At 42.4% G+C, this 21,844-nt stretch overlaps 1 protein-coding gene across 9 annotated transcripts; it reads left to right on the top strand.

Annotated features, from left to right (window-relative positions):
* The first annotated feature begins 6,295 nt into the window (after window positions 1-6,295).
* Window positions 6,296-21,844, top strand: FAM221A (family with sequence similarity 221 member A). Of its 9 annotated transcripts, none has more exons than XM_053265910.1 (9): window positions 6,296-6,501; window positions 9,268-9,441; window positions 11,489-11,679; window positions 11,791-11,859; window positions 15,221-15,427; window positions 18,120-18,233; window positions 19,529-19,617; window positions 21,138-21,223; window positions 21,625-21,844. In XM_053265910.1, the coding sequence occupies exons 1-9, from the start codon at window positions 6,311-6,313 to the stop codon at window positions 21,626-21,628; spliced, it is 1,125 nt and encodes a 374-aa protein (XP_053121885.1). In that variant the 5' UTR covers window positions 6,296-6,310; the 3' UTR covers window positions 21,629-21,844. The 9 variants fall into 9 exon arrangements, with proteins under 9 accessions (XP_053121885.1, XP_053121887.1, XP_053121886.1 ...); XM_053265914.1 differs by lacking the exon at window positions 6,296-6,501 and adding an exon at window positions 6,627-6,737; XM_053265915.1 differs by lacking the exon at window positions 6,296-6,501 and adding an exon at window positions 7,480-7,870.

Below are 21,844 nucleotides of genomic sequence, written 5' to 3'. Positions count from 1 at the left end.
TGGCTGGAACAGAAAATATATTGACAAAATCATGTATTAGAATGAAACAGCTGAAAATATGTACTGGTAACCAACGAGCAAAGGTTGGAAGGATGATAACAGGAACCAAAGATAATAGATAACTGGTACTAGGAACTATGTGTGTGCAAACCCACACCCTGCAAAACCCACATTTGTTTTGCCTAGTATTATCTCCACAAGATCATATTTCTTATTAGCTTTTATGTTCCTAGTACCAGTTGTTATCTATTATCTTTGGTTCTTGTTATCATCCTTCCAACTTTTGTTCGGTTGGTTATCAGTACATATTTTCAGCTGTTCCATTCTAATACATGATTTTGTCAATATATTTTCTGTTCCAGCCACAGGTGGGTTTTCCTCTTTTCTGTCTTCATCTTGGTTTATTCCCGTGACTTCCCTTGTTCTTGTTAGTGCCTTGAACAAACAAGGAAAAGTGCCAAAATTTGTAAATGGCACTGTCAAAATACTACACCCTCTACATCGGTATTATTGCTTATGCCTTGGGCAAGAGTGTGTGTATGTGTGTGTGTGCATGCATGCATGAACATGCATGTGCACACGTGCAGCACCATTAGCACCCTATGACAACAAAAGCCAGAACAACGTAAGGCATATTTGGTGTTGGAATAAAATGCCCCTTACTACACAGTACAAGGAGAATTACATGTGACTGTAAAAAGAAGGAGTAAGATGTTTGGAGAAATAGACTCACTCCATGGACACAGAATTGGGGCCGGAAAACAAATGGGAAGATTATTTATTTTATTTCTATACCGCCCTTCCAAAAATGGCTCAGGGTGGTTTACATAGAGAAATAATAAATAAATAAGGTGGATCTCTGTCCCCACAGGGCTCACAATCTAAAAAGAAACATAAGATAAACACCAGCAACAGTCACTGGAGGTACTGTGCTGGTGGTGGTTGATATGTCCAGGTACTCTCCCCCTGCTAAATAAAGAGAATCACCACGTGAAAAGGTGCCTCTTTGCCAAGTTAGCAGGGATTACAGAAAGACAGGAAATGCAGAAATAAGGTAAGAACTGGACCCATTCAAATGAATAGGAAGGTGTTAACACAAATCTTGATGGATGGGGGAGGAGTTGACAAACCTAAGGGTTTGGCATTGGAGGAAGGAAAGGTGAGGAACACACTACATTATTGGTATGCACTGGAGAAACAGATTTCTCACTCTGCAGTATTGGGGCAGCTTCTGTAGGTGGTGCAGAGCAGGAGTGGCTAAGCCTTGAGGGTCAGAGTGCACAGTGTTAGGACAGCAGCCTAGCCTAATGCAGGGCAGAAGCAGAGAGGTGAGCTTGAAGGAGCCCTATCGGGCTCAGGCAAGGAAGAACTGGAATAGTATGTGTGATGATAGGGATATTTCTTTTCCCAGTTTATTAAATCAACTGGAAAATATATAGGTCAGCATCCTGACTTAGTCCTACTTAGAGCAGACCCATCATGATGGTTAACTTGTCAAGACAGGATCCCAGCTATAATCTTGACAAGATGTCCTTTTCAGTGACAGTGATGATTGTTTTCATTTAGTCGTCCTGTTTCTTTGTTGGTTTATTTATTTAGTTAGATTTATATGTTGCCCTACTCCCATAGGACAGCTTACAAGCAATAGCATACACAGCAACACAATTCCATAAAAATATATCTTACAAACCTCATAAACCACAACCCCATACAATACTGATTGCACATGGCATAATAACCATGGATTACAAGATCACTCTATGATCAGCTGTCTCAGTGACCGAACACCCGGTGGAACATTTCAGTCTTACATGCCTTATGAAAGGACAAAAGATCATGGATAACTGATGTTATCCGGGAGACCGTTCCATAGAGTCAGGGCCACCACTGAGAAGGCGCTGGCTCTCGTTGATTGCAGTTTAATATCCCTAGGGCCCGGGATCACCAAGTTATTACTTGTGGCCAATCTCAGGACCCAGCGAGGGACATATCGTACAAGGCAGTCTTGGAGGTATGGAGGGCCCATACCATGTAGGGCTTTAAATGTTAAGGTTAATACTTTAAACTTAACCCGGGACTCAGCCGGCAACCAGTGCAACTGAAATGAAGTTTCTTCATTTATTATACATGCCCTTGCTTAAATTAAAACTGAACAGTATAAATAGAATAAAATGTATTTAAGTATTAACTTAGAATCTCTTTTCAGTTGCACATGCATGCTTCATGACACTTACTGCTGATACCTGGGCTCTAGTCACCACACTGCACTCTTTAAAATAGTTTTGCAGTTTAACCGGTTTGAAAGAATTTTGGGAACTGGCTGAGCTGATGCTGAAAATTCCTAGCCTGCTGTCACAGAACTACAGTTTCCAGAATCCTTTCCAGTTGGTTTAATTTCAAAATGGATTTGAACAGTGTAATACAGCTAGTGCCTTCGTTGCAACAGTTTTAGACCTAGTGGCGGATTTAAGCAGAGGCAGATTTAAGCAGAGTAGGCACTTGCCTACGGTAGCAAAATTTGAGGACTGGCAAATTTTGCCGCTCCTCAAATTTGGCTGCCTTTCTCTGGGGGGGGGGTAGGGGAAAGCCCCCCTTTTAGCTAAGGCCACACAGCGGTGGCTGTGGGGAGGAGCGAAGAAAAAGCACCCCAACCTTACCTTAAACATGCTGCACAGGCAAAAGGGCTGCAGCCCTGTACATGGGGAGGGTGGTAGTGGGCTGAGGAAAAGTTCCCGCTTTTAGCAATGCCACTGCGCTGGTGGTGAGAGCAGCGAGGGAGAGCTCCTTCCAGCTCCCCTCCCACATGACTGGCATTGCTAAAAGGGGGAACTTCCCCCTCATCCCACTACTACCTTCCCTGCTGCTGCAGCTGCTGCTGCCCCGTTGCCTGCGCAGCATTTTAAAGGTAAAGGGAGGGGGGACTCTCCCCTCTTCCCCCTTCCCCCAGCCGCGCAGAGTTTACTGACCTTATCTCACTGCAAACAGTGGTGGTTTTTAAGGAGAATAATAGGGGGCCTTTTTCTCTCTTCCCCTCTTCTCACTGCAGTGGCAGGGGTGGCAAATCCTTGGCCGCCTATGGGCAGCAAAAGGCTTAATCTGCCGTTTAGATCTGCAACCCACTGTGCAAATGATCACTATAGTCAATTTCTTTAACTTTTCTCAAGCAAAATTATCTATTACCAAAATAGGGTGTGTGAGATTTGGTTGTGGAGCCAATCAGAAGCAGTGCTCACTAGCTGGCCCAAGACCCTTCCACAGACTAGAAAGTGTGCTTGTAAAGTTAGTTCTTGTACCAGTAATTCAGAGAGATGTACAGTTCCTATGTGACTGCATAGATGTCATTTGGGGAAAGCACTGTGCCTCGTAGAGATGCATTAGGCAGAAATTAACTAGTAATGAGGATTAGAATCTGCATGGCAATCCATGGCTATCTTGTGTCCAGGATAGAGGCTAAGCCAGTTAAAATGATATCTATATAGTAAATGTCCAGCCTGAAATTTATTATTATTATTATTACTACATTTATATCCCGCTCTTCCTCCAAGGAGCCCAGAGCGGTGTACTACATCCTTGAGCTTCTCTTTCACAACAACCCTGTGAAGTAGGTTAGGCTGAGAGAGAAGTGACTGGCCCAGAGTCACCCAGCTAGTATCATGGCTGAATGGGGATTTGAACTCGTGTCTCCCTGGTCCTAGTCCAGCACTCTAGCCACTACACCACGTTGGCCAGTTCCAAATTCAGCCACAATCTCTTCTTACAGATACACCTGATCAATTTGTGTCTGATTATGTCCACCCCCACCCCACAATACTATGTACTATGTGCTATGTAAATGTCTAGGCAAAATTCAACATATAGTAGTTCCTTCAAAAAGTCTGTTCGTCTTCTACCTGCAGGTTGCTGCAAGGCAACATCTTTCTTGGTCATCAATCTGGATAGAGGAGGAAGGAAAGAACTGCTAGAATAGAACTTCCTATCAGTTCCTGACTTAGAGCTTGATCAGTTATTGATGTTGTGCCCTTCTTGACTTTGTGCCCTGTGTTTAGCTACATTTCATTTCATGACAATTACGAAGAAGGATCTGCCTGGTTATCTTAAAACATGTTGATGCATTTCCTTCCATGAAAGAGACCCCCACCCCCACCCCCAATTTTAGGGATAGAGATTAATAGCTTTTTGAATTATGCTCCATCCTTTATTGGAGCTAGTTAATTTATTGGAGCTAGGATGCTCCATCCTTTATTGGCTTAACTAGACTAGCTGTTGCCCTAGTTACTCAGTGTTTTCTCCTGTCCTCCAGTTTGTAGTAAGAGATGCCACCTGTTACCAGCTGAGCTTATTCTGCATGATTCCAGAAGCCTCCCTGGTTGCAACTGCATTTCCAGACTTGGAGATTGCACTTTTGCTATGTTCAGGAGCTGCACCACAATGTGAGCTCCCAGTCTATGTTATACATGGGGATAAGTAGCTTAGTTGGCAGTGGACTGGGCACCCCTAGATTTGACTACAAGCCCCACAAATTTGAAAGGGGATTAGCTTCACACTCTTTATGAGGGGTACCCAGCCAGGACTAGCTACTGCAAGTGTCTGGCATCTAAGAACATTTCAGCCCTGGAATGAAATCTAAACTCCCCTCTTCTTCTCGCAAAGAGAGACAATACCTGGTATTCAGGCCAGGGAGAAAAGACAGATAAGACAAGTTTCTTATCTGCAGCCTCCATTACAATAGGGATGAGTAAGTGATGTAACTTTGAAGTGTGCCTATTGAAACTGTTGATGGAATTATTGGGAGAGTCAGTCCTAGCACAGGATATTCTTTAAACACACCTGCACACTCCAATTGTCCTCTCAACCAGCCTTGAATACCATAAGTGATTCACACATATGCCTACCCAGGAAGGACTATCAAGACACAATGCATTCCAAAAAATGTCTGGGCTCCCCTATTTATTCAGCTGAGTACAAGAGAAAAGTGCCCTCAAGGCACATTTTGGGATATAAGTGTCCCTAACTCCATGACCCAGCATGCTTCCTTATTACACCTGGGACTCCCACTGTGAAACATCTCAGTGCCTCTCACTTGGGACCCCATCAGACTGCAACAAGAAACTCTAGCAGACCACCTTGTTCTGTCTTCAGGACAGGTGATATAGCCTCTTGTCCGGCTCCTTCAGGGCTGAATCTATCCCTTTCTCTTATTTCTGAGATCTTGTCCCTCTATCTTAGAGTACCTCTCTAGCTCACCTGGGAATTTACACATCATTTGGAACTTTAAGCTAAATGTGCCTTATAATAGTCTGTTTCTTAGCATATTTGTAGTGCCTTTAAACTAGAGCCACATAGTAATTTAGTCTGATTTTATTTTCAATAAACTCCTTTTTTATTTAATTAAAACCTCTCTCTTAAGCTGATTTTCTTGAGTTCATACGCTTGCACAAATTAAGGCTGATTGGAACTGTCTCCCCTTTTGAGCTAAATCCCCCACATTTGCCCAGACTAGGGGGTGCAGGCCAGTCACCCTCGAGGCAATTTAATCAACAGATCTCAATTGCTTTGCTCAGTCTTGGACATAACTAAAATATATTTAATTACTGGGTCAAGTGTCACTGAGTTCCACAGATCAGTTTGCAAAACAAATGACAATGCCTATGCAATATTTTCTGTTTGCAGAAGTTACTTTTCAGGTTTGAATACAGTTCCTCTTAAATGCTTGAGGCAATGAAATACTTGATCCAGCTATCTCCAGTTCCTCCAGCTACTGTTATAACTTTTGGCTGAGATGTGAGGAATTGGTATCAGCCTGGAAAACTTCAAGGAACTAAAACTGCCTATTGAATCCAGGGCAGGTTATCTGAGGACTACTGCCAGATAACTGACATTTTGGAGAAGCACTGTGCCTTGTAGAGATGCATCAGGCAGAAATTAATCGGGAGCATCTCTAGGAAGTGATTGGGGAAGCTGCACCTGTTGAATGTCTGCCTGGATGCATCCTTTGGCAGTCCAATGTACAGCTTAAAGACCACAGCAAAGTGTGGGTGCATTAAGCCTATTTCTAAAAGCAGCATCATATTTTAGACTGTGCCAAAGTCTTCACAGGTTCCATGCTGCTGAAGTTAGGACTGGCACCTTAACTTGCAATTTCCATGCTTTTAGAGCATGGGTGAAAATGTAAAGCATCTTCACTCTCCGCCTAAACCGAAGGTTTTTGGATATCTGAACTAACTAGGAACGAGGAATAGAATCTCCACTGCAACCCACAGCTATCTTGTGTCTAGGATCTAGGCCAAACAATTTAAAAGCTGTTATCTTGATGAAGCAGCAGCAGCAGCAGCCGCCTTTGAACTGCTGCATGAACTCAACATTAACATATACAACTGTTTCCGGTATGGAACGGCAATGGAGAAAGCTTTCGCTGTTAAATTTGACTATTATGAAGCTAATTGAATGTATAAGGCGAACTGGAACCTGCCAAGAAAAAAGGCTGGCAGCTGCTGTTCCGGGGTGTGTGGTATTTTGGACTGGACAAAACTGAACCAAAAAGAAAAAAAGGAAAAAGCGGGGACGGGGGACGGGGGGCACCTTGGGACAGGAAAAGGAGGCAATTTTAAGTGGGAAAATAGCGCGAAGGGAAAGCATGAATCACAAATGGAGTCGGAAATGCTTTGCCGCGTGGCTGTTTTCGGCAAGAGAAGGGAGGCACTTCCAGTTGGAAGCAGGACTGCAGCATGCATTTGCTTGTACGCGACTAGTTTGGGAGTGGGGTATCGCTAACAGAAATTCCGTGCCCTTTTCCCTCACACAAATTTGTCATTTTTCTAAATTTCTTGGCCAGTAAGTAAGGCAGAAGTGCGTGCACTCACTGCCTCAATCAAAGATCTCCTCTCAGCAACCCAGAAAATGGCTACGGGCTTCCTTATGAAATTGTTTTCGAGTAAAGTTAGTAATAGTAGGTACAACCGCAGGGCACAGCGCCAGCTCGCTGGAGTTGGATGAATTACTAGAAACAAAGCATGGCGAGTTTTTAGACTATATTCCTAAAGAGCCGGGGCATTGATTGTGCTGTCCAGTAAACGAGTAAAATCTAAGTGCATGAACATGATGGCGGCGGTTCTTGCAAGACCCATTCAGACTGTCCAGGGGAGGAGGCCGTGGCAGGTTGTTGCCAACTGTCCCTCATTACGCGGGATGTGCCTCATTTCAAGGATGAAAGGTGGATCCCTTTTGTCCCTCATTTTGGTGGCAGGACCAGCAGCTTCTTATTTTGAGAAGTTTTTGGTTGAAAAGTGATATAACTTAATGTGTTCTAAATAATAACCATGCTGGCATTATTCAATAGCATGCAATGCAATTACATATACGTTAATGATACTCAGGCTCTTGATTACCACTGCATATACACCTCCGCCCCCCGTGTCCCACTCCCTCATTCTTCTGGCAGTAGAATGTTGGCAACCTGTGGTCGTAAAAGGGGGGGCGGGGCGGAGGCCTAAACGTATTTTAAAAGGGGGTGGTCGATGTAACTAGCACTGAGAAGTTAGCGCGCGCCGAGGGCTCCTCCTCCTGCGCCTCTGTGTGTCTCCGCCTTGCTGCCTCGTGCATGACCAAGACCTAAACCTGGCTTGCAAAGGGCGTTCGAAGAACCGGCGCCTCCCAGCAACGGCTGATGATCCCCAACAAGCGGCGAGGGTTGGCGACACAGCAATCTCCCGGCAGGCAAAAAGGGAAGCGCGGGAGCGGCCTCGTCTCTTTCGGCGGAGAGGCCGCCTTCCTTGCCTTCGCAAGCCCATTCAGGCTGGGAGGGAGTCATGGAGAGGCTGACGTTACAGCCGGGGGCCGCAGCGGCCATAGACGAGTATCTGGAGTACAAGAGGTGAGGCGACGCGGAAAGCGGGCTGGCCAAGCGGGGAGTGGGTGGGGCTGAAGAAAGGCCGCCGCCGCTTGCCCTTCTCCGGGTTATGTAAACGACTTTAGCTAAGGCGGGTGAAGCCGTCCGGGAAGCTTCTGCCAGCCTCTCAGTGGCTTCCTTGACCGGATTCGGGGTTTAGCTTCGCAGTGCTAGAGCTGAGTCCCCCTGGCAGGTATGAAATAATGAGGGGGAGGACCTCTGGGCATGTGTGTTCGGGGCATTGTCCTCACTCCTGAGTAATTTATAGCTTGTTTCATAACATCTGAGATGAGTGGGGAACCCCGCCTCCACAGATCAGGGTGTTCTTTCAGGTGCAGAAGCGTAGCCTGCCTTCCCTCTTTTTTGTAAGGTCCTTGTGTCTTTATCTTGTCTGGCTGCATAAGGAGGAGCAAAAATTAAACCAGTATAATATATCCTGTCAGTGGGAGAGTTATACCTGTCTAAGTTATACCTGCCATTTGGCAACCATGTCTAGGCAAGCTTGTGTCCTACCAACTCTCTTGTTAAAATGACCAGATACCTGTGCTGCCTACATCATGTGGGTTTGCCTTTATAGTATCTTAGCAAACAAAGTAGACCAGGAAAAATAGAACAGGGGAAGAGTTAAACACCAGCACCACTGCTTCTGGCAGTATTGGACCCCCCACCCCCAAAGCTGCATTAAAGCTAAAACAAACACCAAAACAATAGGAGATCTGATCACAGATCTCCCATGTGATGGGTGCTTAGTTATACAAAGTAATTGCATTCTCTTTAAAAAGGAACACTTTTTTGGATGCAAAAACAGAAAATAAAACACACTGATAGTTCAATGGTATGTAGTACATACAGCACATCCTGGTTTGCTGCATCAGTCAACCAGTCACATGGAAAGTTGCAGATGGGTACTTGTCCTAAGAAATTAAAAACAAGATAAATTCAAAATAATAAGTAGAGAGAATACTTCACTAAGTAGAATGGAATGGTGGCTAGTTAGTTACCACATTTGTGCAGAGAATTGCCAATATTTATTTTAAAATGTGTAGATGATTAGGTTCCATGATGGAAGCCTCTGAGTCAAAGGGATGTCAAAATAGGTTTATGACATAGGTCAGACTGAAATCCTCAAACTACTTCCTCGGATTATACTGAACTAAGCAGAGATATTTAATAAAATATTGATGAGGATTGTGGCACCATTAGAACTTACAACATAGTATCTATGAGCAGAACTAGAAGACAACTACAAGAATTTCTGATTGCATACTTTCCCCAAGATTGTCTATCAACTTTATCCGTTTCTGTGCATTAACATGTGGATGTTTGTCTTAAATTAAAAATACAATGAAAAGTATTATGATGGAATAAATATTTCTTTACAGGATTGTAGGTGAAGATGATGGAGGGAAACTCTTTACCCCTGAAGAATACGAACAATACAAGAAAAAAGTGTTACCAATACGGTTACAAAACAGATTGTATGTGAGCTGGAGATCACCAACTGGCATGGACTGCAAACTTGTGGGACCAGAAACCCCATGTTTTTGTACTCATAGGTAAAAAATGTTATGTTCTGTACAACCACATTTCTCTGTTAACAGAAACATTTCCATGCCAGTAGGTGGTGCAGTTAGCTTATGGCTTTGAAAAATGTAGAAAGTATTTGTGGTCCAAGATATTATTTCTTATGCATTCATAGGAAATTAAAATTAGATATGCTGTGGATTGGATTGTTTTCCCAAACTCCTGAGGAAGTACACTTAAGAGACATGTATCCCTGTAACTACATCCCCACCTTAGGCTCCATTCAGATGGTTGACAGGATGTGTGGCAAGTAGAATAAAACTGCAACTATGCTTAGTTTTATGCTTTCTTGTACTTTTATTACCACAACAGTTTTATGTACAACCCTCTGTGCTGATTCCAGTCCCACCACAAGACTCTCAATAACAGTCTTCTTCCACAGAGATTGCACAAAGTGTGTCCCTAACGCTGTACCCCTCTATCCCTGTTGCTGCATTCAGATGTAATAACCACTGCCAGAGGACAGGGGTTTAGAAGCTTCTATACCCAGCTTGTGGTAAACTGTAAAAATAAAGTGTGCCATCAAGTCGATTTCGACTCCTGGTGCCCACGGAGTCCTGTGGTTTTCTTTGGTAGAATACAGGAGGGGTTTACCATTGCTTCCTCCCACGCAGTATGAGATGCTGCCCGATATAGTAGCAGCGGGGATTCAAACCGGCAACCTTCTGCTTATTAGTCAAGCATTTCCCTGCTGTGCCACTTAAGGTGTGCATGGTAAACTGTACTTTATCTTTTTGTCAGGAGCTGTCAAATTATGATTTGTGCTAAGTATAGTTTGCTGGATTCAGATGAAATGGTAAAGTACCATATTTACCAGAATAGAAGACAACAGCACTCTGATTGTAAGACTATCTGTCCAATTTCTAACATCAAATAACTTGGGGAAAAACTAGTCTTGGATTCAGGTAAATACAGTATGACTTGCTACAAATTGGGAACACAAACCTCTAATCTCCTTGCCTAATGTGGAGAGTTCGGAGTGCAGGAATATAAGGTTGCTCATGCCGATAATGTCAAACCATGGGTTTGAGTTACGTTTGAATGCACGCTGTGACAATAAATCTGCTTCCGCTTGATTCCTTGCTCTCCAAATTCCATCCTTTCATGGTGATAGAAATAGTCTATGGTTTAATGTGCTTTACTCAGCTAGAATTTATTGGTCCAGGACCTATGCTGCTGCATCTTTAAATGTATAATTCTCATCCTGGTTTTGTCAAATATGATCATTGTGTAACATAACTGTAGTTTGGTATTGAGTTTGTACCCTACATGGGTGCATTCTAAATGGTGGGTCAGGACTATAAAGTCAATTACAATTGATTTTTAAAATGTGTTAATCATTTCTAGAAAATATTCCAGACAATGCAGAATAGTTTAAATATATACGCATTTACAAATATGAAAAGTTTTTACAAAGACCTATTAGATGATCAAGTTGCCAATGCTGAATGATGAGACAGTTCAGTGTAAGGATTGGGGCTGTGTGTCATAAAGATGTGAGTGCTGAGTTGGATGTAGGTGGAAATGTGAGTCTTCGTTTCACTGGAAAAATGCAAATACAACACACCACCTTTGAGTTCTTGAAATAGGTGTACATGATCTGAGTTAGATTTTAAAAAATCATTTTAGCATAACAAAGATGAAGTGCATTCCTAACAATTCTGTTGAAGTGTTTTTCGGAGGTCCACAGATGCAGTGGACGGAGGTAACCTAAATCATGGCCTCTGACGGACCTTTCACCTCCCCTCTGATTCACTCACAAACACAGTCTAGTATGGGTCAATTTTATTTTGCAGAAGCAGCAAGAATAACTCTCATCAGAGTTATCACTTGCAGAAAGTTGAAGACTGACTTGACACCTCTGCATGTGCTGGTGGACTGAAGGGTTGGGAGGTAGGGCTATGGCAAATAACGGCTGGCTACTGTTGCAAGTGAAAGTGTATTGATTTGGTCTGCTTAAAAATATTTGAACATTTTTAAATGCTAGTTGACCAGTGTGCATTTTTTTAATTTTTCCAGGTATAAACAACACAAAACAGACTTTGAAGTGATTCCAAAGGAACGTCCAATTAGTTTACCTTGCAGGGTGAGCCGATGCCCTTGCAAATCTTATCACTTTGTTCCTCTTAATGGTACTCAGCCCATCCGCTGTAGATGCAAGCACTTTGCTGATCAGCATAGTCCAGCCCCTGGGTTTGCATGTAACACGTGTAAGTGATATTTCAGTAAATATTAATGCATAGTTTAAAAGGGTAGCTGCTTTCTGTTATACATATATGCCTTTTAAAATATATAATTATAACTGTATATTTGTGTCCTAGCCACCGAATGGAGCAGCGGGGAAGTAATTTGCCTAGGGAGCAAGAGGTTGCTGGTTCGAATCCCTGCTGGTATGTTTCTCAGACTATGGGAAACATCTATATTGGGCAGCAGCAATATAGGAAGATGCTGAAAAGCATCATCTCATACCACGCAGGAGATGGCATTGGTAAACCCCTCCTGTATTCTGCCAAAGAAAACATCAGGACTCTGTGGTCGCTAAGAGTCAACACGGACTTGATGACACAACTTTACATTTATATTTGTGTCTTTGAATGGGAAGTTATGGATGTCTGCAGAACACTTCCAATTCCATCCCCCCCACCCCATTTATTTTTTGTTGTGAACTGCCCAGAGACATAAGTTTTGGGCAGTATAAAAATATGTTTTTATTTATTTAACACATTTTTATACTGTCCCAAACTTGCGTTTCTGGGCAGTTTACAACAAAATAAAAACAGGAAGTAAAATATTAGTTAAAACAAAGACAAAAAGTTTAAAACATTACAACAATTTAAAAGTTTAAAACAATATTTTAAAACAACATTAAAACCATTAAATCGATCTATATATTTAATTCTCTTAGCCGGCATGTGCGTCCTGGGTTTGGTGGTGGAACTCTCATGACACATTGCAAGAGTTCCCGGCCTTGGGCGAGAGTTGTGGGCAAGAGAAATGGAGGCAGCAGTGGGCTGCAAAACGGCCTGAGGCAGAGGCTCGTCTGGCTGCTGGCTGCTGGGAGGCAGTGGGACGGCCTGGCCAGGTCGTCCTGGAGGAGGAGGCGGCGGCAGCGGTGGGATGGCCAGGGGCAGGTGAGGGGAGAGGAGGCGCCGGCAAGAGAGCAAGGGGGTGGGGAAGTGAGGGGGGCAGCCTGGGGCAGGAGGAAAACGGGTGGTGGGACTCCTCAGTTCACAGCCTGGAAGGAGGAATGGTGGCAGTGGGGCCCTTTAAGGAGGACTTGGCTGTGGCGGCGGTGAGGTCCGGCTGGAAGTTGCTCAGTGTGGATGGGGGTGCGGGGCAGGGAGGAGAGGAATGGAAGGGGGGAGAGGGGCAAGAGGGGGGCAGGGGGAGAGAGGACAGGGGGGGCAGGCGGCCCCAAAGAGCGCGCAGGTGCTCTATGCGGGTTGGCTAGTATTAATTAAAAGCTTGGGTGAACAGATGCATCTTTAAAGACTTTTTAAAAGCTGTCAGAGATGGGGAGGCTCTTATTTCACTAGGGAGTTCATTCCAAAGCCTCGGGGCAGCAACGGAGAAGACCCGTCCCTGAGAGGCCACCAGATGAGCCGGTGGCAAATGCAGATGGACCTCTCCAGATGATCACAGTGGGCAATGGGGTTCATGACGAACAAGACATTCTCTTAAATACCCAGGGCCCAAGCTTCACAGGGACGAGGGACCTATTAGGATGGTCCACCCGAGAAGGTTATTGAATCCAATAGGATTTCAAGAAGCCTTGGAGGAATTTAGTGTTGGCTCTGCAGGTGATCCTGTTGATGCGCTGGTGGAGAATTGGAACAGAAAACTCACTGGGACAGTAGGCGTGATTGCTCCTAAGTGTCCTCTCCAACCCACTTCAAAACTGGCCCCTCGTCCCTGTGAAGGTGAGAAGTGATTGTGAGTCCAACCTTAACCAGATGGTTGTCCGTCCATGACAATGGGGAAATCACAGGATTCCCCACCCACGGAACACCATCCTGTCATGGCTCAGACGTCTGACTCAGAAGAGTCAGAGCAGGAGGATTCGCCTGCTAGTGAGGGCTCAGAGGCACAGCAACAGGATTTGGCAGGGAGACCACTCTGGAGCTGAGGATTCGCAACAGCTGCCAGACATGATTTCTGATGAGGAGGAGCCTGGGATTTCCCCTGTCTTGAGAAGGCATCTCAAGAGGCAATCTCAGTGGCAGTCACGCAGGTGCAGGAGATCACAAGAGAAGCTGAAATGCTGACTCAGGGAAGCCTGATTGGCCGCTGCTTCTCTTGAGCCATATATATTTAGCAGTCTCTCACTTGCTCAGATGCTGTTTGCAACTTTCACTGGCTGCAGACAGTGTGTTATTTGAATTCCAAAACTTTGTCCGAGTTCCAGTCTGCCTTGTTTATGCTTTCCTGCTTTGTTCTGTTAATTCCTTGCTTCTGTTGTCCTTCGCTATTTTCATTCCTTGCTCTGTGTTTTCTTTTCACTTATTACTCAGTTATTGTTAGAGGGGGGTACCTAGTTCAGTTCAGGGGACTTAATTCATTTACTGTTTTTCTTTGTGAGCCTTTTATTTTTCATTCGTGCAGTTCCGCTGCCGCTTTCTGTTAACTCACCGGGGAGTGCTGAAGTGGGTTGTAAATCCTGTTGGGTTAGCCGAGTTAACAGATTTACAACACATCTTGATCAGAGTGAAAGACCAAATCAAGCGTGTGACCAGCAATGTGTGTCAGCCCCGAGACCACTTGAGATAGGCCCATAGTCATCATGGCTGCTATGAACTCCTGAGCTGCCTTGGACAAATTGTTCCCAAAGTCCCCCAGCACCACAAGCCTGGGAGACTCCAACAACAAGTCTGAGACCAAGTCTGTAAGCTCAGTTAGGGACTCTGTTGAGCAGCGGGGCGATCGGTACACCAACAGAAGTCCCAGTCTATCCCTGGTCCCCGAACTTAAGTACACACATTCAATATGGTCCGACAGGGATCCTGGTAAGGGAAAGGTTATTCTTATAGACCACAGCCACTCCATTTCCCCACCCACGGTCCCTCACCTGCTCCTCAACAGTGTATCCTGGAGGAAGAAGCTGGGACCACACTGGGCCCCCAGCCTCCTCTAACCAGGTCTCTGTAATACATACCAGGTCGGCACCTTCATCCAGAATCAAATCATGGATGGTTTCTGATTTGTTCCTTTTTAAAAAAATAAATTAAAATAAATAAATAAATTCTGAGATGTGAAAAACTATATTCAGCATGAAGTATAAACCTTTCAAGATTTGTTTAATTTGCAGAATACTACATGATTTCCTAATTTATTCTGCTTCCTGATCTGGGTGTTTGAAAATATATAGACTTTTTGAAGTATACCTAAGATATGCTATTTCTACCATTGGATTGCTTTTTGAGGAAGTGGAGCCCATCTGCAAATTGTTACCTAAACATTTTTCATTTTACAAGTATAATTAATAACAGTTATTATCCCACAACATTTTTCAGATGCAGAACTGGATTCAGCAATAGAGTTCTGATCCTGTAGTTTTTATATATTTACACGTTTATCCTTACTGCAAATAAAACACTCATGCTTTGTATTACAAACACATTTCCACCAGTCCTGTAGCAACTGTTTATATAGTCAAGGCCACTGGCAGAGTGCTTCCAAGTGGAAGTGCTAGTGAGTGTGAGTATTTGAAGATGTTGTTTATATGATGTTTTGTTTTAATATGTTTTACATTAGGTTCTAAATGTTCAGGGTTTCACAGTAGCTTCACTTGTGGATGTGGTCAGCCAACATATGCTCATGAAACAGTAGTGGAAACAAAAGATGAACGCTTAGCCCAAGGAAAGCCAGTGGGACAAGATGTCCCTTATGCTGCAATGGGAGGATTAACTGGCTTTAGTTCTCTAGCAGAAGGCTACATGAGACTTGATGACAGTGGGATAGGTAAGAACAGGAGGCTTGAAAGATTATTGTGAGCTTACATCAAATGTTGTTTGTAGTAATAGTATATCCAAAGTATTTTGAACAATTCCATCAGGTTACAACTTACAGATAACTTAAAAATTATGAAGCAACTGAGAGAAATCAGAGTTTTGGAGTTGTCTCTGATATGCTGATGACATCCAGCTCTATTTCTAACTGCACCCAGGAGCAATTGCCTTGGTCCTAAACCCTTTGTCTAGAAACCATGGATGAAATTAAACAAACTGAAATTGATTCCAGCAAGATGTAAGGTGATGCTGATGAGAAATTCTAGTGTTCATAGGGGAGTCATTATTCTTGCTTTGGATTGAAGGTTATTCACTCCATCAGAGCAGGTTTGGAGCTTTTGATTTTCTCCTATACTCTGCTTTGCTCCAGGGAAAAACTGATCGTGGTACTGGCAAAGAATGCATTTTATCAGCTGCATTTGTTGTTCTGACCCTTTCTTGATATCATGCTTATCCTGTAGAGGAGAGCTGGTCTTGTGGTAGCAAGCATGACTTGTCCCCTTAGCTAAGTAAGGTCCATGCTGCTTGCATATGATTGGGAGACTAGAAGTGTGAGCACTGTAAGATATTCCTCTCAGTGGGTGGAGCCGCTCTGGGAAGAGCAAAAGGTTTCAAGTTTCCTCCCTGGCTGCTCCAAGATAGGACAAGATTTTTTTTTAAATTGAACCAACAAACTACCAAAGCCAACAGTACGTTACCAAAGCACAATGATATACCAAGTGGTTGTTTGTACATCATATATCTACAAAGATTTACAGACAAGGATTTGGTAAGGACTGAGAGATTCCTGCCTGCAACCTTGGAGAAGCCACTGCCAGTCTGAAGACAATACTGAGCTAGATAGACCAATGGTCTGACTCAGTATATGGCAGCTTCCTATGTAACACTTTTCAAGCCTTGAAGACTGAGCACGCATATGCTTTACATGGGCTTGCCCTTAAAAATGACTTGGAAGCTACCACTAGTACATAATGTCACAGCCCATCCTGATTAATTATGGAAGGCAAGAACATATTCTAATAGTTCAGTGACAACTGCAGTGGTTGCAAGTGATCTTCTCTGCGTCTAATTCAAGAATTGATTATTACTGTTAAAGCTCTACACGGCCTGGAATCAATGAAGAGGTTGCCTCTCTCTATATATGAACCCATGCTGGTTAAGATCCTTTGACCAGACCCTGCCCTGTTTTACCCTCATCATATGAGATAAAAAATCATTAACAGCTGGGAGCGGGGCTTTCAGTTCTATTGCCCTGAGGTTCTGGAATGACTGGTTAGGACTAGCACCTACCTTTATGGTTTCTGTTTATTACTTAGATCCCCAACTCAACAGATGCTATACAACAATAAAAATAGCTCACAGGCTTACAATATAAGTGGCCTTCCAAAAGGACAGTAAAAGAGACCTATTCCAGGTGGCTTTGGGAGGCTGATAGGTATGTGCATGAACTGCGGTTCGTGTCCCAGTTCAAATATGAACCAGTTTGTGCTGCTGCTGAACTGGTATGGTGGTTTGAGCGTGGGCTGGCGTGTGTGTGTGTGTGTGTTGAGCTGCACTTTTAAAAGTGAGCGCAGCAGGTCCTACCTGGGTTATCGTTGTTCCATGTAGCTTCCTGCTGCTGTGGCACTCTCCCAGAAGCTCCTGTGCATGATGGCAGCATGCGCAAGGCCTCCGCTTTTAGAGACATAGGAAGCTATCTTATACCGAGTCAGACCACTGGTCCATCTAGCTCAGTATTGTTTACACAGACTGGCGTTGACTTCTGCCTGTAACTTTGAAGGAGTCTTTCTCAGCCCTATCTTGGAGATGCCAGGGAGAGAACTTGGAACCTTTTCCCCAGAGCAGCCCCCCATCCCCTAAGGGGAATATCTTACAGTGCTCACATATGTAGTCTCCCATTCAAATGCAAACCAGGATGGACCCTGCTTAGCAAGGGGGACAATTCATGCTTGCTACCACAAGAACAGATCTCATTTAAAGGTGCCATTTGCTGTCCCACCAGCCTGCACTCAAACCGCTGAACCAGTTCAGCAGCAGCATGAATCGGTTTGTCTTCAAATGGGCACAAACTACGGTTTATGAACATATCTAGAGGCTGATGTACAGCTGGCTCTGAAATGAAATTGTTTGCTGTTGAGTTTGATGTAGTATTTTCACCACTGACTATTAGCTATGTTTTTATATTGCTTTTTAATATAATCACCTGGAGCCTACGGTATATTTAAATAAACATATAGCTCTGGTATACATAAACATAGTTTTTAAATTTAATCACATTGTAGAAAAACCTTGTCTCTTTGAGCTATTCCTTAGATTTCATTCTATTTTCGAATGGCAGTCAATCTAGAATCACACATGTTATGTCTTTATCACTATTATTATTTGTGGATGCATTTGTTTTAGTTTAAGAACATGGGAGTGAACGGTGAAAGTATTTTTTCAACAACCACTCTTCAAATCATGCATGTTTAATGTTAGTAGCAGATTATCAGGGTTCATCTTCTCCAGACAGTTTGGTAACTTTACTTATTCCGGATAGTCTTACTGAACAAGCAGAAGTTCCAATTTTGGCCTGTGGTTTTGTTTTTGGTTTTTTTGCAATTCAGATTTGTTCCCTCCTCTCTTTTTTCTTTGTTTCTTTTAAGGAGCACCTTCAGCTCAGTTTCTAGAATCGCCAGTGACGAACATGGACCATCCCTTTTTAAAAGCATTCCAGGGACCCTCTAGCTCCATGCAAGCACAATCCCAATTAACAGATGGTAATGAAATTAAATACTTTTTAAAGTACTATTTTTGTTACCTGATTGACTACACTGCATAACTGGTTATTTTTGAAGTTGGATTTAAGTTTAATATAAAAGTTGTCTTTATTCCAAAGGGAGATGTGAGGCCTTTTGTCTTTGTAAAGCTATGCAAATATAAATAAATAAAATTGGGGATGATGGGATTGTATCCCATAGAGCAGGGATTCTCAACGTGTGGGTCCCCAGATGTAATTGGACTTCAACTCCCACAATTCCCAACCAAAGGCCACTGGGGCTGGGGATTATGGGAGTTGAAGTCCAAGAACATCTGGGGACCCACACGTTGAGAAACCCTGCCATAGAGGAATTTAATTTAATGCACCTTTTTAAAGAGTGTTTATTCTTGCAACAATCCAATGAAGTAGATTAGGAGACAGAAGTACTCAAGCAAAGAAGCTGTATTGAGTATTGATCATTACATGCACATTAAACAGGCAAGGTTTTAGGAGACTTGGGTCATTCTGGGCAGTGCAAGGGAGAAAGGGTGGTGGTGGGATTCCTAGGGGGGAAATATATTCAGCGACTTAGAATATATCATAAATCCTTGGCTTCTGAGATCTTGTATGTCAAGGTCTATGGAGAGAAAGCTTCCTTCTAGAGATCCCAATACAATCAGTCTTGCAGACCACAAGATTAATTGAGAGGAGAAGGAGACAATTGGAGATTTGTGAGAAAATCTATTGTACCCTGTGGTAATCTGGGATACACCTTATTTGTTGTACTAATGCAATGAAAAATTTTTTTTTTTAAATGGAATGCTTGCTTGTAAATTGATTTAAAGTAATAAGGATTGAGGAGGAAGGGTAAATCAAGATTAGGGGTAAGCCTTATTTATAAATATTTTCACTTTTGTCAAACCAGTGATTTTAAGTTTTAATGCTGACTAGACATATTACTAGAAGCTAATGATTCTTCCTTCCACTTAGAAATCCCTGTATTTACCTGAATAGAAGATGACCCTGATTTTAAGATGACTCTTTTTAAAAAATGGTTATACCTGTATTTATGCAAAAGGGACAGCAATTTGTATTTAAGATGAACCTGTGCCCCCCCCCATTTCTAACATCAAAGATATTGGGGGAAAGCCCTAGTCTTAGATTCAGGTAAATACAGTAAGTCCAATTGATTTCAGTTAGACACTTGAAATTAAAAATGCTTAAATGTCATCAGACTGAAATGTTAATACCTTTTATATCAAGCTCTGAAACGAATACAATTAAACGTATCTTCAATAAAATCTGTTGTTTAAGGTGGTGCTAGTGCTGCAATGCAAGTCTCCTGTTTAAGGAAACCTGAAGAAGATGACATGGCTTACTTTGAAAGGCAGTATCAGGAACGGGTATGCCATTGCTTGTATAATTTAAAGCAAAAACATTTATTCCCAGTTGAAATTTGTTGAACAGCACATTCCAAACATATTTATCTCTTTCTTCTTGATAACTTTGTTAAAATATGTTGGGAAATTATACTATCTCAAATGTAGCAATACAGAGGAAGAAATGAGATATAAGACAGAAATGGCTGTTGAGCATCCACTTTTTATTGAAAATCTGTGGGACTTTGCCTTCCAGCTGTCATTCCTACACTGAAAGTTTGGCATCATCATCATCATTATTATTATTATTATCAACAACAATAATTATTATCATTTTTCATTTAATATACTACTCTTCCACCAAGGAGCCCAGAGCGGCGCACTACATACTTAAGTTTCTCCTCACAACAACTCTGTGAAGTAGGTTAAGCTGAGAGAAAAGTGACTAGCCCTGAGTCACCTAGCAAGTATCATGCTTGAATGGGGATTTGAACTCGGGTCTCCCCAGTCCTAGTTCAGCACTCTAACCACTGTACCACGCTGTCTCTCAGTATCTTATTATATCAGAAGTTATTCAATAATATTATATTATACTATTTCTAGCTGATTTAATTTTAACTTTTATACTATAGAAAATAAAAACAGTGCCATTTCACAAGCTACTCTTGTGACAGCAGATCTTTTTGTTAATGAAAATGGATAAGGCCCTTTGCTGTACATGAGAATTAGATCTACCTACCAGTTACATTTAGTTGATTAATGACCTGGCTTTTAAAGCATCACATTTTAAATAAATGTATTCTATTAAAATTTGATTAAATTTAAACATATAGCTGAATAACAAAAGCTACCATTGATAGTTGGAAAGGAAACCCCCCCCCATTCCTTGTTACAGAAATACATTGGGGGGAAGGTTTAAAAATAAACAAAGTTGCCCTTCATTAGTCACTGAACAAAGTTTACCTTTCCTGTGTAATATACTGAAACTTTAGTTGCTTAAACTATTTAGCTACTGAAAGTGATTTCATCATGTATTCAGTGTGTAGCAATGGCTAGGCCTTCAACAAGACAGGTAAAGAGTTAAGAACCACTAGCTGCCTCTTGCTCCAGGCTAGAGTGGCTGGCAAAAGGAGAAGGTTTTTTCCCTTGCTATCCTGCCTCCTGCAGCTTCTCATTACTATCTCAGTGCTATTCTAATCATGTTTGTGTTATGTAATGGCTGTGATAGCCCAGACACTCAGATATCCAAGTGTCCCTCCACCGCCTGTATGTTTGTAGACTTCTAGGTGGTGTCACATAATTCAGAAGCCTTGGAGACACTCTGCACAGCTTGTGGCAGTGTTTGTGTGGACTGCAGCCCAACCTTTTTGCAAAGGGAATTCCTGAGGCTGCTGGAAGGGACTAGTGCCAAGAAGGGACTAGTGCCAATGCTACTATGACTCCTTTTCCCTGCAGAGTTACATAAAGTTATTTGTAAGGCTGGGTTCCACTACTTTCTTTGAGCTTTTTAATTGCTAAAACAAATCCAAATTTATCTTTCAAAGGTATTTCTTCAATCTCTAAATAGAGACTTGCTTGGCAGTGCAGTGATACCTACTTGGCGCTCTTATTTTGATCACAATAGGCCACGGTAAGGCTTGTAGGTTTGGAATGACAACCTGCAAACTGGTAGGGCTGAACTAGTTTAAAAAACTTGTTCTACAGTTCTTCTCAGCTGCAAAGGTTCTCTTGTACATATCACTCTTTATACCTCTCAGAACTGTGATGTATTGTTGTGTGTGTTCTAGTTATCGCCACAGCAGTTGGGAAACAAAAGAAAAGAGTGTCTCTCAGTGAGAATTGGCACGAGTACTGATAGGATATCCAACAGGCCTGAATTTGTGTCCTGCTGTGGTGAGGATTAGGTAAAGTGAGGTTTGGCGGAAACTGAACATAGTTTGATCTAGGAAACAATTTATATAATACTGTATTTGGCTTGCTATGTATATCAAAGTAGTATATGATTTTGTTAATTTTTTCCCCCCGTTACAGTTGAAAAAAGAGAAGGCTGCAAAACAGAAAGGAAAAAGTCGAATGCCAAAGAATCTGTGACAACATAGTATTATTATTATTATTTTTTTGGTGAATTGTCATTCATCAGTACTTTGATATGTTTTCCTTAATGGTTAAGATATGTTTGTAATTTTCTCCATCTATTCTGTATGTAAGGCAGATAAATATACAGATCAAATAAAACTGAGAATATGTGGTA

The sequence above is a fragment of the Hemicordylus capensis genome, chromosome 6 (genome assembly GCF_027244095.1).
Source record: "Hemicordylus capensis ecotype Gifberg chromosome 6, rHemCap1.1.pri, whole genome shotgun sequence".
In the NCBI taxonomy this organism is placed as follows: Eukaryota; Metazoa; Chordata; class Lepidosauria; order Squamata; family Cordylidae; genus Hemicordylus; species Hemicordylus capensis.
The sequence above is the reverse complement of the archived record's forward strand: the minus strand, read 5'-3'. Positions and strand labels throughout refer to the sequence as shown.